Source organism: Dipodomys spectabilis, unplaced genomic scaffold (genome assembly GCF_019054845.1).
Source record: "Dipodomys spectabilis isolate Male_0828 unplaced genomic scaffold, ASM1905484v1 ptg000009l, whole genome shotgun sequence".
NCBI lineage: Eukaryota > Metazoa > Chordata > Mammalia > Rodentia > Heteromyidae > Dipodomys > Dipodomys spectabilis.
In genome coordinates, this window is record NW_024870686.1 from 7834452 (window position 1) to 7847592 (window position 13141).

The following is a 13141-nucleotide window of genomic DNA, read 5'->3' on the forward strand; positions in this document are numbered from 1 at the left end:
AAAAACTCTAGGATTACGTGTGGAGCACTGTCATAAAGCTTTCAGCTATTACACTTATTTCATTTTAGATTCAGAATCGAAGTCTTATATCATTCCAATATCAAAAATATTAAGCCTGTTTTTTCCTCATAGATAAAAACTTCCTTATAAGCTCATAAATAGTACCAACTATCAAAATACTTTTGAAATCATAAATTTGCATAAATATTAAATGCATTTAATCTCACTAGACTTGAGTCTTCACTAGGTTTGATATGTCCTCAAGTAATGATTCTCACCTGATTCTGAAGTATCTCCAGAACACTTTTATCTCCAGAACAAATTGATCCAGAGTTAAGATTCACTGCTCTTAGAAAGTATCAGCAATCTTATGCTTTATTAAAAATTCAAATTCTTGGTGGGGGGAGGGAAAGAGGGAGAAAAATGAGGGAAGGGGTAATACATTAGACAAGAAATGTAATCACTACCCCTCTGTACATCACTTTGACAATAAAATTTTTAAAAATTCAAATTATCAGGCTTCATTATAAATAGGAAATGCTGGAATTGTGGCCCAACCCTGTTTTAGCAAATCCTCCAGGTAACTGCCATGTAAAGCTTGAGACTCATGGTTATACTGCTTCAGGAAATTTATGATCTCCTCTGAAACTTGTTAAAATTTGGTTTTCAGTTTGGCACCAGTGGCTCACACTTATAATCCTATCTACTCAGGAGCCTGAGATCTGAGAGTCATGGTTGGAAGCCAGCTGGAGGAAGTCTCTGAGATTCTTATTTCCAATTTACTACTAAAAAAAGTCAGAGGTAAAACTTTGGCTCTACTGGTAGAGTGCTACCCTTGAGCAAAAAAAAAAAAAAAAAAAAAACAACAACAAAACTCAGGGACAGCACCCAGGCCCTGAGTTCAGGCCTCAGCATGGGGGAAAAAAAATGGTGTTCAAATATTAAAGCATGTCCATGCCTTCCATCATTCCATCAGATCCTCAAAAGCATGCTAACAAAATGATCTCAAAGCTCCAGAAAGAGACCCTGATAACTCAGATAAGCCAAAAAACTCTCACATATTCCAAATTGAGGGGAAAAAATTAAAGTTCTCAACTTAATAAGGAAATACTGAGATGAAAAAGGTTACATTCCCATAGTATTTACTACAATATGCTGTACTAATGGTTCTATATTATTGTTGCTATTAATTACATAACATAAAACAAATTTACTATAAAGTAAATGATAGGTATATATACATGAGGGGTGGGGGGAGAAGGAACATTTCTAGAGCCACTGGTGGATTATGCCAGTAATTCTAAGGTCTGAAGGTCAGGGTTTAAAGCCAACCCAAAAAAGGAAAGTCAGTCAGTGAGACACTTAGATCCACTTAACAAAAAGAAAAAGGAAAAAGCCAAGTGGTAGAATGCTAGCTTTGAGCAAAAGAAGCAAAACAAAAAACAAAAACAAAAACCACTTAGGGACAGTGCCAGAAAAGTGCTAGAGTCACTCTAGGGAATTGATAGAAGAAATGAAATAAAAGGATGTCCTCAACATTACTAGGAGTTGTTTTCCATAATGTTAGTAATAGTAACACAAAGGTTCTCCCTAAAACTACTACTAACAAAATACTATGTTACCTCCCTTTATTTTTCATTTGAATTGTGACAATAGTCTTAAAATTTACCATATTAATCATATTAAGTGTACAATCTAGTATCATATACTTGTGACTCCTATATATTTTATGTACTGTGCTTCCATGAATCAAAACATATAGAAAACTTTTATCTTCAAGGTTTCCTTAATTTTTTCTTTTTTTTGGTCGGTCGTGGGGCTTGAACTCTGGGCCTGGGCACTGTCCCTGCGCTCTTCAGCTCAAGGCTACTGCTCTACCACTTGAGCCACAGCGCCACTTCCAGACTTTCCTGCCTGGGCTGGCTTTGAACAATGATCCTCATATCTCAGCCTCCTGACTAGCAAGGATTACAGGTGTGAGCCACTAGCATCCAGCATGATTTCCTTAATATTTACAGCAGTCTGAAAGACTAGCTAAAATATCCCTTTTCCATCTAAACAGGAGGCTCCTCAAAGATTTCAATACAATAAATATTGTATTGAGTACAATAAATATTGTACTCCAATATTATAATATTTACAATGTGCAGTGGTCTACTTATACTGGCAAGTTTTACACTCAATGCTTAGAAAAGGGTTAGAGAGAACATGCCTTAAATTACTACTGGCTGACTTAAATGACTAAGATTACAAAATATTTGTTCTTTTGTATTTCCAAACTTGTACAATTACTTGTACCATGAGAAAACCAATTTGAGAAAGCACAAAAACTGTCAAATGACAAAATAACTCAACAGATTTTATTCCTCAGTGCTGCCAACTTCCAAGTCAGCAGCTCAGGCCAAAAAAAATTTTAAACAACCACATCTGGATTTCAATGTCGTCTATCACTAAATAGCTCTGTGACCTTGTTCTTTAATGATAAAGGAGATTGATATATAAAAATTATAATACATTTTAGAAAAATCAGAAACCAAAAGTGTTAACTTAAAAGCTCCCTGATTCAAATATGTAAGGAACACCTATAGGCTTTCATAAGATTGCAACAGACTACAGTTACATTATTCTATTGCTAATTTTTTGTGGAGTATATTTTGAGGAGTAGAAAAGATAATCAAGTTTTTAATTGTTTTCTCTAAATATTAGTTCAAAAGAAATCTTTTATTCTCAGTGGAAATATTTTTCTGCAAAGAAGAAACATAAGACATTAATTTTAAAATAGCTAAAATGTCATTAACTTCAATACTGTTATTTTTATTTCTAAAAAGAAAAACAAAACAGAAAACAACCAAAAAGCCTACAAAAACTGCCAGGTGCTAGTGGCTCACACCTGTAATTCAAGCTACTCAGAAGGTTGAGCTCTGAGGATCACCGTTCAAAACCAACCTAGGCAGGAAAGTTCCCATGAGATTCTTTACCTCTTTATCTCCAATTAACCATTAGAAAACCAGAAGTGAAGCTGTGGCTTAAAGTAGTAGAGCAATAACCTTGAGTGAAAGAGCTCAAAGACAATGCCCTGAGTTCAAGCCCCTGACCAACAAAAAAAAAAAAAAAATTCCAATCGCAACAAGAGAAGAGCCTAATGCACTGGGGAAGGGTGAACACACATAACTCATTAACAAGGTGGAGAGGAACTCATTAACAAAATGGCTCCCCTGAATGTATCAGAACACATGCATCTGATTTTTTTCAGAAACTCCTGGGTACACATCATACCCTAAATAGCTTTAAAAAATAATTATAATTAACTGTACATTGGGAAGTTTCCTTTATAAGTGATGATATGAAAACTTAAGATTTCTTAGACAATTGATCAATTTAAAGCGCCTTTAATTTTTTTTTAACCGGTTTGAACTTGTAGAAAGGGAAATCCATCTGCTAACTACCAAATATTTCTTCACTTTTAAATATGTATCATAGAACAGGAAAAAAAAAAGTTACCAGCCAGAAAAAAAAGGAACAGCTGCCACCAACTACAGTTCTTTATTTCTCCCTTTCCTCGGGCTAATTAAGTGGGGAAAAGGTTAATTTGTTTAAAGGGAATAAGGAGCTGTCAAAAACAAAACAAAAACAAAAACAGAAAACCTCTGAGCTGGGCACTGATGGCTCATGCTTGTACTCACTCCTAGCTACTCAGGAGGCTGTGATCTGAGAATCCGAGGCTGGAAGCCAGCCTGGGGCAGAAAGGCCCAAGAGATTCTATTCTTATCTCCAATAAACTACTCTGGAAGTGGCTGTGGTTCAAGTGGTAGAACGCTAACCTTGAGCACAAAGTGTCTCAATGATAGCTTCCAGGCCCTGGGTTCAAGTCCCAGGACTGCGGGGGGGGGGGGGGGGGGGGGGGGGGGGGGGGGGAGGAGAACCTCAAGGAAAAAAAAAGGTTAACGTCATGCTACTTGAATTCTATAAACAGATACCTGAACAAGCAGGCAAAACAAGTTTCCACCAAGAACCTGGCAATTCACTAAGGGGAAAAAGCAATCTTGGAAATCTGATGAAGCCTTCACAGAAAAACACACAAAAACAAAACTTTCTTCTATCACTTGAAAGCAAAGTGAGTTTTAAAAATTAGTTATCTTGAGCACCTAAGGCTCAGTAAATCTGAAAAGACTGAATTAATACAATATGTCTTTTTACCCCAGCAAAATTAATTAGACAAAAATAATAACATCTGGAAACTCCAAAATTTTAAAAATTAAAAAACATATTGATGAAATTCTTTAAAGGCTAAGAAACCACAAAGGAAATTAGAAAACACTTCAAACCAAATGGTAATAGAAACATAACACTTTAAAAAATCAGTTAAGATGGGCGCCAGTGGCTCACGCTTGTAATCCTGACTACTCAAGAGGCTGAGATCTAAGGATCGAAGTTCAAAGCCAGCCCAGACAGGAAAGTCATGGAGACTCTTATCTCCAATTAACCACCAAAAAACCAGAAGTGGTGCTGTGGCTCAAGTGGTAGAGCACTAGCCTTGAACTTAAGAACTCAGGGACAATGCCCAGGCCCAGAGTTCAAATCAGTTAAAGCAATGACTTAGAGAAAAACTTAACACTTTAAACTCTTAAGTCTAAAAACTAATGATGTCTAGTTTTCCTAAAGAAGCTAAAGAGGCTGGATTAAGGATGCTGAGGTTAAGAACAGAATGTTTACCTGACAGTAGTCCCATACAGTTATAATGCTAAAAAAAAAAACTCTAACAATGACACCAGTACAATCACAGCATAACACATTACTCCCATGTTTGTGGGGATGGTGCTATTACTAATCATATAAAACTGGAGCACTTACAACTGTGGACAGGGCACAGGACTTGATAAGGATCATAAGTTACTACATTCCTGATTTATGTATTTACTACACTGTGCTTTTGATCATTTTTTAGAATATACTGCCTATTTTACTAGAACAGAGCCTTAGGCTGGGCCTTTGGAACATATTCCAAAAGGAACTGTTATCACAGGAAAAGAAAGATCAGATAGTGACCCTGAAGACCTTTGAACAGCACCATGGAAGACTGCGTAAGCACACTCTGGTGGGTGTTCACACACAAATGAAGTACTTCTCAAAATGTAATTGTAGATAAATAGATGACTGGGTTTGGCTTTGGGATTCCCTCCCCTTGTGTTTGGGCTGGACCTACTGACTTCCTTCTAATGAACAGACAAAAATAGTATGATAACACTTCTGAGATTGGATAACACTTCTGAGATTCCATTTTGTTCACTTTGTCTTGCTTTCTCACTTGAAGAAAGATATCTTTAAGTCAATTTCCATGATGTGAACTGCCCAGTGAAAACAGAGGCAGACCTCAGTACCACCACTTTCAAAGAACTGCATTTTGCTAACAGTCTATAGTATATTTATCTGATGAAATCTATTCTATGGTAGCTAGAAACTTCTAATACAGGCTACATATATAAAATTTTACAGAAAAAATACTAAGTGCTCCATTTATAGGAACTTGTAAATAGGCAGATTTTGCTCTCTAACGTAGTTGAGGCGGAAGCAGAGACAAGGATCAGGTAGGACATAAGAGAAGGTTGAGGTTATGATTTTCTGTGCTGGTTTGACTAATGTGAGTGTTTTGCATTTGTCAAAACTCGATGAATATACTTGCATGATTTGATCAAATCTTTAAACAATAGTAAACTCTAGATAATGATAGGCATGGTCAGAGCAGCTGCACAGGTGTTTCTAATTTACATGTATGTGCACTTAAAGAAAGACTGATAGATTAATATACTGGTAGATAATATACAGTAACAACTCTATAATATATTTCTCTACAGTTTAACACTTGGCTTGTTACCAACTTTTCACTATTGGAGAAACATTTATATAATATCTCAAAAGTAGAAAATGTATTCTGTAAATCATTCACTTCCCATGAATATCATTAAAGCAAAAAAAGAGACATTTCACACATAGTTCTAACCAGACATTCTATGTAAGTTTAAAAAGAAATTCCTTAAAGAAAGTGTAAGATTTAAGAAAACACTAGGTAATCATAATTTGAAAGGCAGAAATGGGAGGATCATGGAGGCCAGGCCAGGCAAAACATCTGTGTTTTTACAAACAAGGCAAGTACTGTAGTGAGGCAGACACTGACAATCTTAGCTACACAAGAGGTGAAGGTAGAGGAATCACTGAGATAACCTAGGTCAAAAACTCAAGACCCTGTAGGAAAAATAAACAGAGCACTTGCTCAGCAATCAAAAGGCCTGAGTACAAACACCAGAATCATCTCCCCAAAAAGGTTTTAAAAACCATTTACAATCAACATTTTTAAGTCTAGGAAGAAAGTAATTTCTTTTCTTCTATTACGCAATTAGACCCTTCAACCCCGAGGTAGAACATGGGCTTCAAAGGATTACCAAGGAGTCAAGCAAAGTGGTATAAAGCAGGAAGCCTGAGGCAAAAAGACCGAAAGTTCAAGGACAGGCTGGATGTCTGTCTCAAAAAAGGAGAAGGAAAAGATGGAAAAGAAAGAAGGAAGGAAGGAAGGCAAGGAGGGAGGGAACCTTACCAAAGTATAAAAACGTTCAAAACAATTCCCACCTAGATACAACCCCTGCTTTCACTATATATGATGTTGGTATATGTGGAGGGGAAGGGAAAAAACAAATTGTTAAACCAGGGATACAGGAGGACCCATTGCAACAATGAGATGTACAAGTCCTTATGTCCAAAAACGAACTTTACAACTTTGGTGGGGGGGGGGGGGGGAGGAACAATAGGAAGGGATGGGAAGGGGAAACAAAGCAGGAGGCTACAATGCTTGATAAGAAATGTGCTCATTATCTTACCCAGGTAATTGTAACCCCTCTGTTTTCACAATAAAAATATATTTAAAAAAAAAATTCCCACCTAGAACTGAAGCATAGTCTCATTTTCTTATCCACTGATAGGCAACAGTCTAAAAGATACCCTGATTTTTACTAGACAAAAAAACAAATATAAAAAAATCATTTGTGCTGCTAAAAACTCGGGAATGAGTTGAGCAATCATTGTAGGGTAAAGCATGTGTTGTAGTAGATACTACCCAAATCAAAAGAAAACAAAACTGGAATACAAATTTCAGTAGTTCTGATACTAAAATAACTTGTATTTCATACTATAACACAAGTAACATTTACCACCAGGAATACTATTTCAACATTTCTTCAATTTAAACTACTATGAAATCTCAGAATCTTTGTTAAAGCCTTGTTTAAAAAAAATCTCATTTGACCTTATCCTATAAAAAAGACTTTATCAGACTTACATTGGTCCTTTAGCATAAGTATCACAACTATAACCTAGGATGCTATCACTCCAAATTGGCTATTTTAAAAAGTTCTTTGAGTACTATACAGTGAACAATAGGAAACTAGAACCAAGGGTCATATCTATATAAGAAGGTCGCATATAAACTCTAGTCAACAATTAAAAAAAAAAAAAAAAAAAAAAAAAGCCCATCAGTAAGGAGCCAGTGATTCACAGCTGTAAAATCCTAACTACTGGGGAGGCTGAGATCTGAGGATCCAGATTCAAAGCCAGACTGGGCAACAAATTCCAGAGACTGTAATCTCCAAATAACCAGTAAAAAACTGAAAGGAGAAATAGGATTCATGTTCCAGGAGCACCAGCCTTGAGAAGAAAAAGCCAAGCAAAAGTGTGAAGCCTGAGTTCAAGCCCTACATGCTTGTGGTACACACACACAAACTGCATTATTAGATAATTAGAAACAGTAGTTCAGAATGAATTAATATTTTGTGAATTTATGTCAACTTCAGAAAATGAAGATTATGTTCTGAGGTTGGGATGATTCCAATTAATACTGTTGTTCTACAATTCTGCTAGAAAGAATACGGTACCTATTATTGTAATAAAAATAAAGCCAAGAGTGGGGAGGAAAAGTGGGAGAAAATGAAAGAGGAGGTAGGTAACATTGTTCAAAAAGAAATGTACTCATGTACATAATGTACATGTACTTATGTACTTATATAATTGCAATCCCTCTGTACATCACCTTTACAATAAAATTTAACTTTATAAAACAAAGTCAAAATTATTTTAAATATAGCTTAATATTATTGCTACAGTCATTAAAAATGTTTCATTTCATGTTATAGAACTGTAAACTCATTTGTAAATAGAAGTAAAGGAATTAGTTATTATTAGTCCTTCTATCATTTGCTTGGCTAGCTTAGTCTCATATCCTTCAAATCCTGCTTTAAAAAACTTTATCAAGAAAGACTTTCTAACTAATCCAAACCCAAAATAACAGCCCTATGACACACTCCAAAGAAAACAATAAAATGTGTTTTCCTATCACTCAAAGTTACAAGTTTTGTGGAGTTCTTATTGTTGTTCTTTAAGCCTCCTTACTACACTATAAACTCCATGAAGTTAAGAAGCATCTGCCACTCAAAAGTTATATCAGTATTTAACACATGATTTATAAGCAGTAAGAAATTTGTGGAACTACACTGAAAATTTTAAACCTTTCATCCAAGAATTTTACCAATTTCCTGTCTTCAATCCAGTTATTCCATGACACTTCAATGACTAGTATAACCAACTAACAGTTAACTAAAAATTAAACTACTCATCCTGCACATGATGTAAACAAACTTTCACAAGACTTTATATTATGCACACAAACACGAAAGTGGGATAAACTGTTCTGTTTCTGTATCATGGAGAATTTTATAATTGTCTCTCTCCAATAACTGAACAATTTTTTTTCTAAAAAGGCAGGTCTCAAAACTACAACATAACTATAGTTTTACTGTTTGCATTCTAGCTCATCTGGGTACACATGGAGCTCTAGATGAGAATTAAAAGTAACGTAGCAAATAGAAGATGTGGTTTAGAAGACAAGACCTATTTTATGTATGACTTATCCTAAACAAATATATTAATACAGAAATATAACTTAGTTACACTTGTTAGTGATCATTTATAAAGAAATATGATAAAGAATGACAAGATATGTGAAGCAATATAGGAAACAGTATGCAAAAGTTCGTAACTTTGGTTGATTTACAAAATTAGGACTTGTTTTTCATGTAGCCTAAAAGAAAAAGAAGCTGGGTGTGGTTACCCCCACTTGTGGTTTCAGCATTAGGGAGGCTGAGGTAGAAAGATCTAAAGTTTGAAGGCCAGCCTGGCCTGCATGAGACTCTCTCTCTCAAAAAAAAAAAAAAAAAAAGACACCCAAAACCCCTGAATGAATGAATATCAGTATATCAGTTAAGGTTCTGACTCTATTCATTACATTCCTAACAATGGCGCCTGTATATCAAGAAGGGACCCAGTGACCTAATAATGACTTCCTGTTTTATACATTAATGGATTTCAAACAGTATTTGCTAACAAGATGAAGTGTATTATCACAATATAACACATGTGTAAGGAAAAATACAATTCCTGAAACTTTTGATTTGGTTTTATATATATATGACACTGTAAAATATATCTCTAGCACGATCTACAGTAAGAAATATGTGAAAGCAATTCTTGTACATAAGCTTGTCAATTACTTATCCCCCCCCAAAAAAAAATTCCTCACAAAAATGCAAAGTGACCTTAACCTAGGAATAAATTACCAAAGTTTAAGCTTGATTTCACAAGTTCTAAACTCAAACTGCCTGAATCCACAATAAATCCACTACTTTTTGAGCGACTCCAGACTTATCTAAACAATATGTGTCTCACATTTTCTTCTGTAAAATGAGGAAGGCAGTATCTTCTGATTTGGAATAAAAACTAAGTAGTACATAAAGTTCTGTCACTTACATTGAGTGACAAGAAACCTGACAGAGGGCATCTGGATCCACAGTATGTATTTGTAAGGGGGGGGGGGTACTTTTATTTTGTATCTTTCAGTCCTATTTTAACTTTATAATATATAACATAAGTACACACATGTAATGTTTCTAGTATTGATATTACCTTTAATTTCAATAGGACATAATTGAACAATGAGATTACAGTGCTTTTAGTCTGTATCTCTCTATTTTGTTAATTTTCAAATGGTTGTACCAGGGGTTACAATTTCACATATTCATTTAGGTCCCCCGGCGAATCTTGATCAGTGTCACTCCTTTCATCATTCTGTTCCCTACCTATCCCTTCCCTCCCCAAGTCATTCTATAATATAAACATATATAAGTTGTTTCTGAAAGTCAGTTATCTACTTGCTTTAAATATATATATAAAGACAAAGACAAATGTGGGGTACAGAGCTTAGACATTCACACGTTGTTTCTGAATAATACATGTGCCAGAAACTTGGAACTTACTCTATCATCTCACGCCCAGGAGAAAACTAAGGAACTGAGTTGTGAATAAACTACAACAGCAGTGTCCACAACTTCGAAGCCTGTTTTCTTTCCCTTAGGGAAATGCATCCAAAAATTCTTTTCCCAGTTGTTTCATAAAGGCTCACTTTGGTCTCTCCAGCTAGAATGTCAACTTGTTTCTTCCACTCCACATACGACTTCTAGTGTGTTATTAATATTAAAGCTACGGGTAAGGACTTAAACACTTGTTGCATTGCATTAAACTTATTTTGGGCAATCGCCAAGGGACGTTAACTTTGTGGAAACTAGCACACAAACGACCCAACGGGCGCTACCCAAATCTAAGGGGTTGGCTCCACACGCACAAGTGAGAAAGTTGATCCCTATCCAGAGACCACCCGTGCCACAGGGAGTTTTTAAGTAAGTTATCATTTTGCAAAACACTGAAGAATGGATTCGCACGCACATCCCCCCCGCCCCACTTTCCACGCCCCCACCACCCCGCGCGAACTGAAGAAAGTAGCCTCTGGTCTTCCGACGAGGTGTTAAAGAGCCATAGCCACGCCCCCATTTTGTCCCATCATAATAACTACTTTTCTTCATCCGACCACTCGGTTCCCCCCCCCAACATCCCCCCCCCAGACTCTTAATAAACCGTTCGTCTCTGACCTGCCGCGAAGTGCAAGGGAGAAGACTTCCGGCCAGCCATGTCCTTAGCGTTCACGTTCGCGGCGTCCACCAGCCTCTTCACCCGGGACACGTCCCCATTGCGACAGGCCTCCAGCAGTTCCCGAAGCGCCCCGCTCACCGCCGGGACCCCCGTCCCGGGCCCCGCGGCCCCAGGCCCCAAAGTTGTTGTGGTGCTCACTCCAGCCGCCTCGGGGCTTTCGGCCAAACTCGATCCAGGGGACGACGGAGAGGAAGACGAGGAAGAAGTCGGAGAAGAGGAAGAGGATGGTGAATTGTTGCTGCCACCGCCGGCTGGGTTAGGAGCGACCCCGACGGCAGATGAGACGGAAGCCACCGGGACCCCGGGGACGGCGGAGACCGTACACACAGTGCTGCTGGTGCTGCTGCAACAGCTGGTGCTGTCAACCGGGTCCGGGGATCGGGGCCTGTCGGGAGGCTCCCGACTGCCATCCCCCTCCGGCAGCGCTAGGCCGTGCCGCGGGGAAGCGAAGGGGACCAGGCCACCAGCCGTCGGCGAGGCCGGGGTGGTCCCCGGGGCCAGGCCGGGGCTGAGAGGTGGGGGAGGTGGCGGCGGCGGCGCCGAAGCCCCTGGGGCGGGCTGGAGCTGTTGCTGATGATGGTGGTGATGATGCTGAGAGCGACGCGACGCCGCCATCTTCGGACTCCCCCAGCACTGTCACTGCGGCAACGGCCCCACCACCCGCCCTCACTTCCGACGCCTGGGCCAATCAGCATCCGACACACGGGAAATGATACTGGCGGAGTGGGCGGGGTTAAAGTGAAGGAGGGAAGTATTGGGAGCTCCGAGAGCAGCGAGCGGAGGGGGCGTGGCTTTGTGATTGAGGGGCGGGATCTGTGACAGCCTGGCGGGCCCGCGGGAGAGGTTTGAATGCTGGAACCGGCCTCCGCCTCAAGTGGAAACTTCCTGGATTTCTTACTTGCCATCTACTTGCCTTTCCCTGCTGCCTTTCTGTTCCTGAGTCTCCTGTCTTCCCTCCCTTGATCCAAAGCTAGCTGTGGATGTGTAACACAGGTCAAGCATCTGTCAAGTCCTGGTCTGAAAACTGGAAACAGTACCCACCTCTAATCATTGTGATTTAGCTAGATTAAAGTGACTAACAAACCGACCTGTCAGTCCTAATCGTTACAATGAAGCCATCTTCCCCGGCCCCAGGTATTTCTCCAGTCTCTTGTTCCTGTAAGTTTTCTCACTCTCTATATATTTTGTTTAACCCCCTTTTAAAAATATTGTTAGAATTGAAATTCAGATTCAACCGTTTTCTAACTAGGTAAAATTCCAAGAAGCTATTTAGCCAGCTACTGCTGGGTCTCACTTTCCCCTCTGTAATATCGAAGTAACAATAGTTTAATAAATGTTAATTATTACTTGAGCTACAGCTCCATTTCCAGCTTTTTTTTTTTTTTTTTTTTTTAAATCTATTGGATAAGAGTATCGCCACTTTGGTGCCTGGGTTTTTTCCCCTAATTTGTTATCTCTATTTTATTTCTCATCCTAAATTTAGCTCGACTAATTATGAACATGGTCTCTTTCAAAAAAATTTAACTAAGTCTCTCTTCCTCCTCCATTCTTCTCACTCAACCTTCCTCTTCACTTCCAAACTGAGATTAAAAACCTCACTGTGGGGGCTGGGAAGGTGGCTCAGTGGTAGAGCGCTTGCCTTGCATGCATTGAGGCCCTGGGTTCCATTCCTCAGCACCACATAAGCAAAAAGAAAAAAAGCCAGAAGTGGCGCTGTGGCTCAAGTGGTAGAGCACTAGCCTTGAGCTGAAGAGCTGAGGGACAGCGCCCAGGCCCAGAGTTCAGGCCCCACGACTGGACCAAAAAAATAAAAAAAAAAAAAAAAAAACCTCACTGTGGTCTACCATTCCCCTTCAGATGACAGACTAAGCAGCTGATTTTTCTTTCCCCTATCTGTAGTTGCAATTTTTGTTTGATTGTTTGATGTTTTGTATCTGCCATCAAAGGAGATATATTCATGAATGATATAAACTCTGCGGTATCTATACCTACTGTAGGCATCCTAGAAGTATATATAAGCAACATTATTCCAAAAGAGTGGACACAGATGGAAATTCTA

At 38.6% G+C, this 13141-nt stretch overlaps 1 protein-coding gene across 1 annotated transcript in view; it reads right to left on the minus strand.

Annotated features, from left to right (window-relative positions):
* Tnks (tankyrase) overlaps positions 1 to 11743 on the minus strand; it is a 142279-nt gene extending 130536 nt beyond the window's left edge. The window contains exon 1 of the mRNA XM_042700029.1: positions 11022 to 11743. Within this exon, the coding sequence (XP_042555963.1) occupies positions 11022 to 11697 (676 nt within the window). The 5' untranslated portion in view covers positions 11698 to 11743. The remainder of the gene's footprint in view (positions 1 to 11021) is intronic.
* Between the last annotated feature and the right edge of the window lie 1398 nt (positions 11744 to 13141).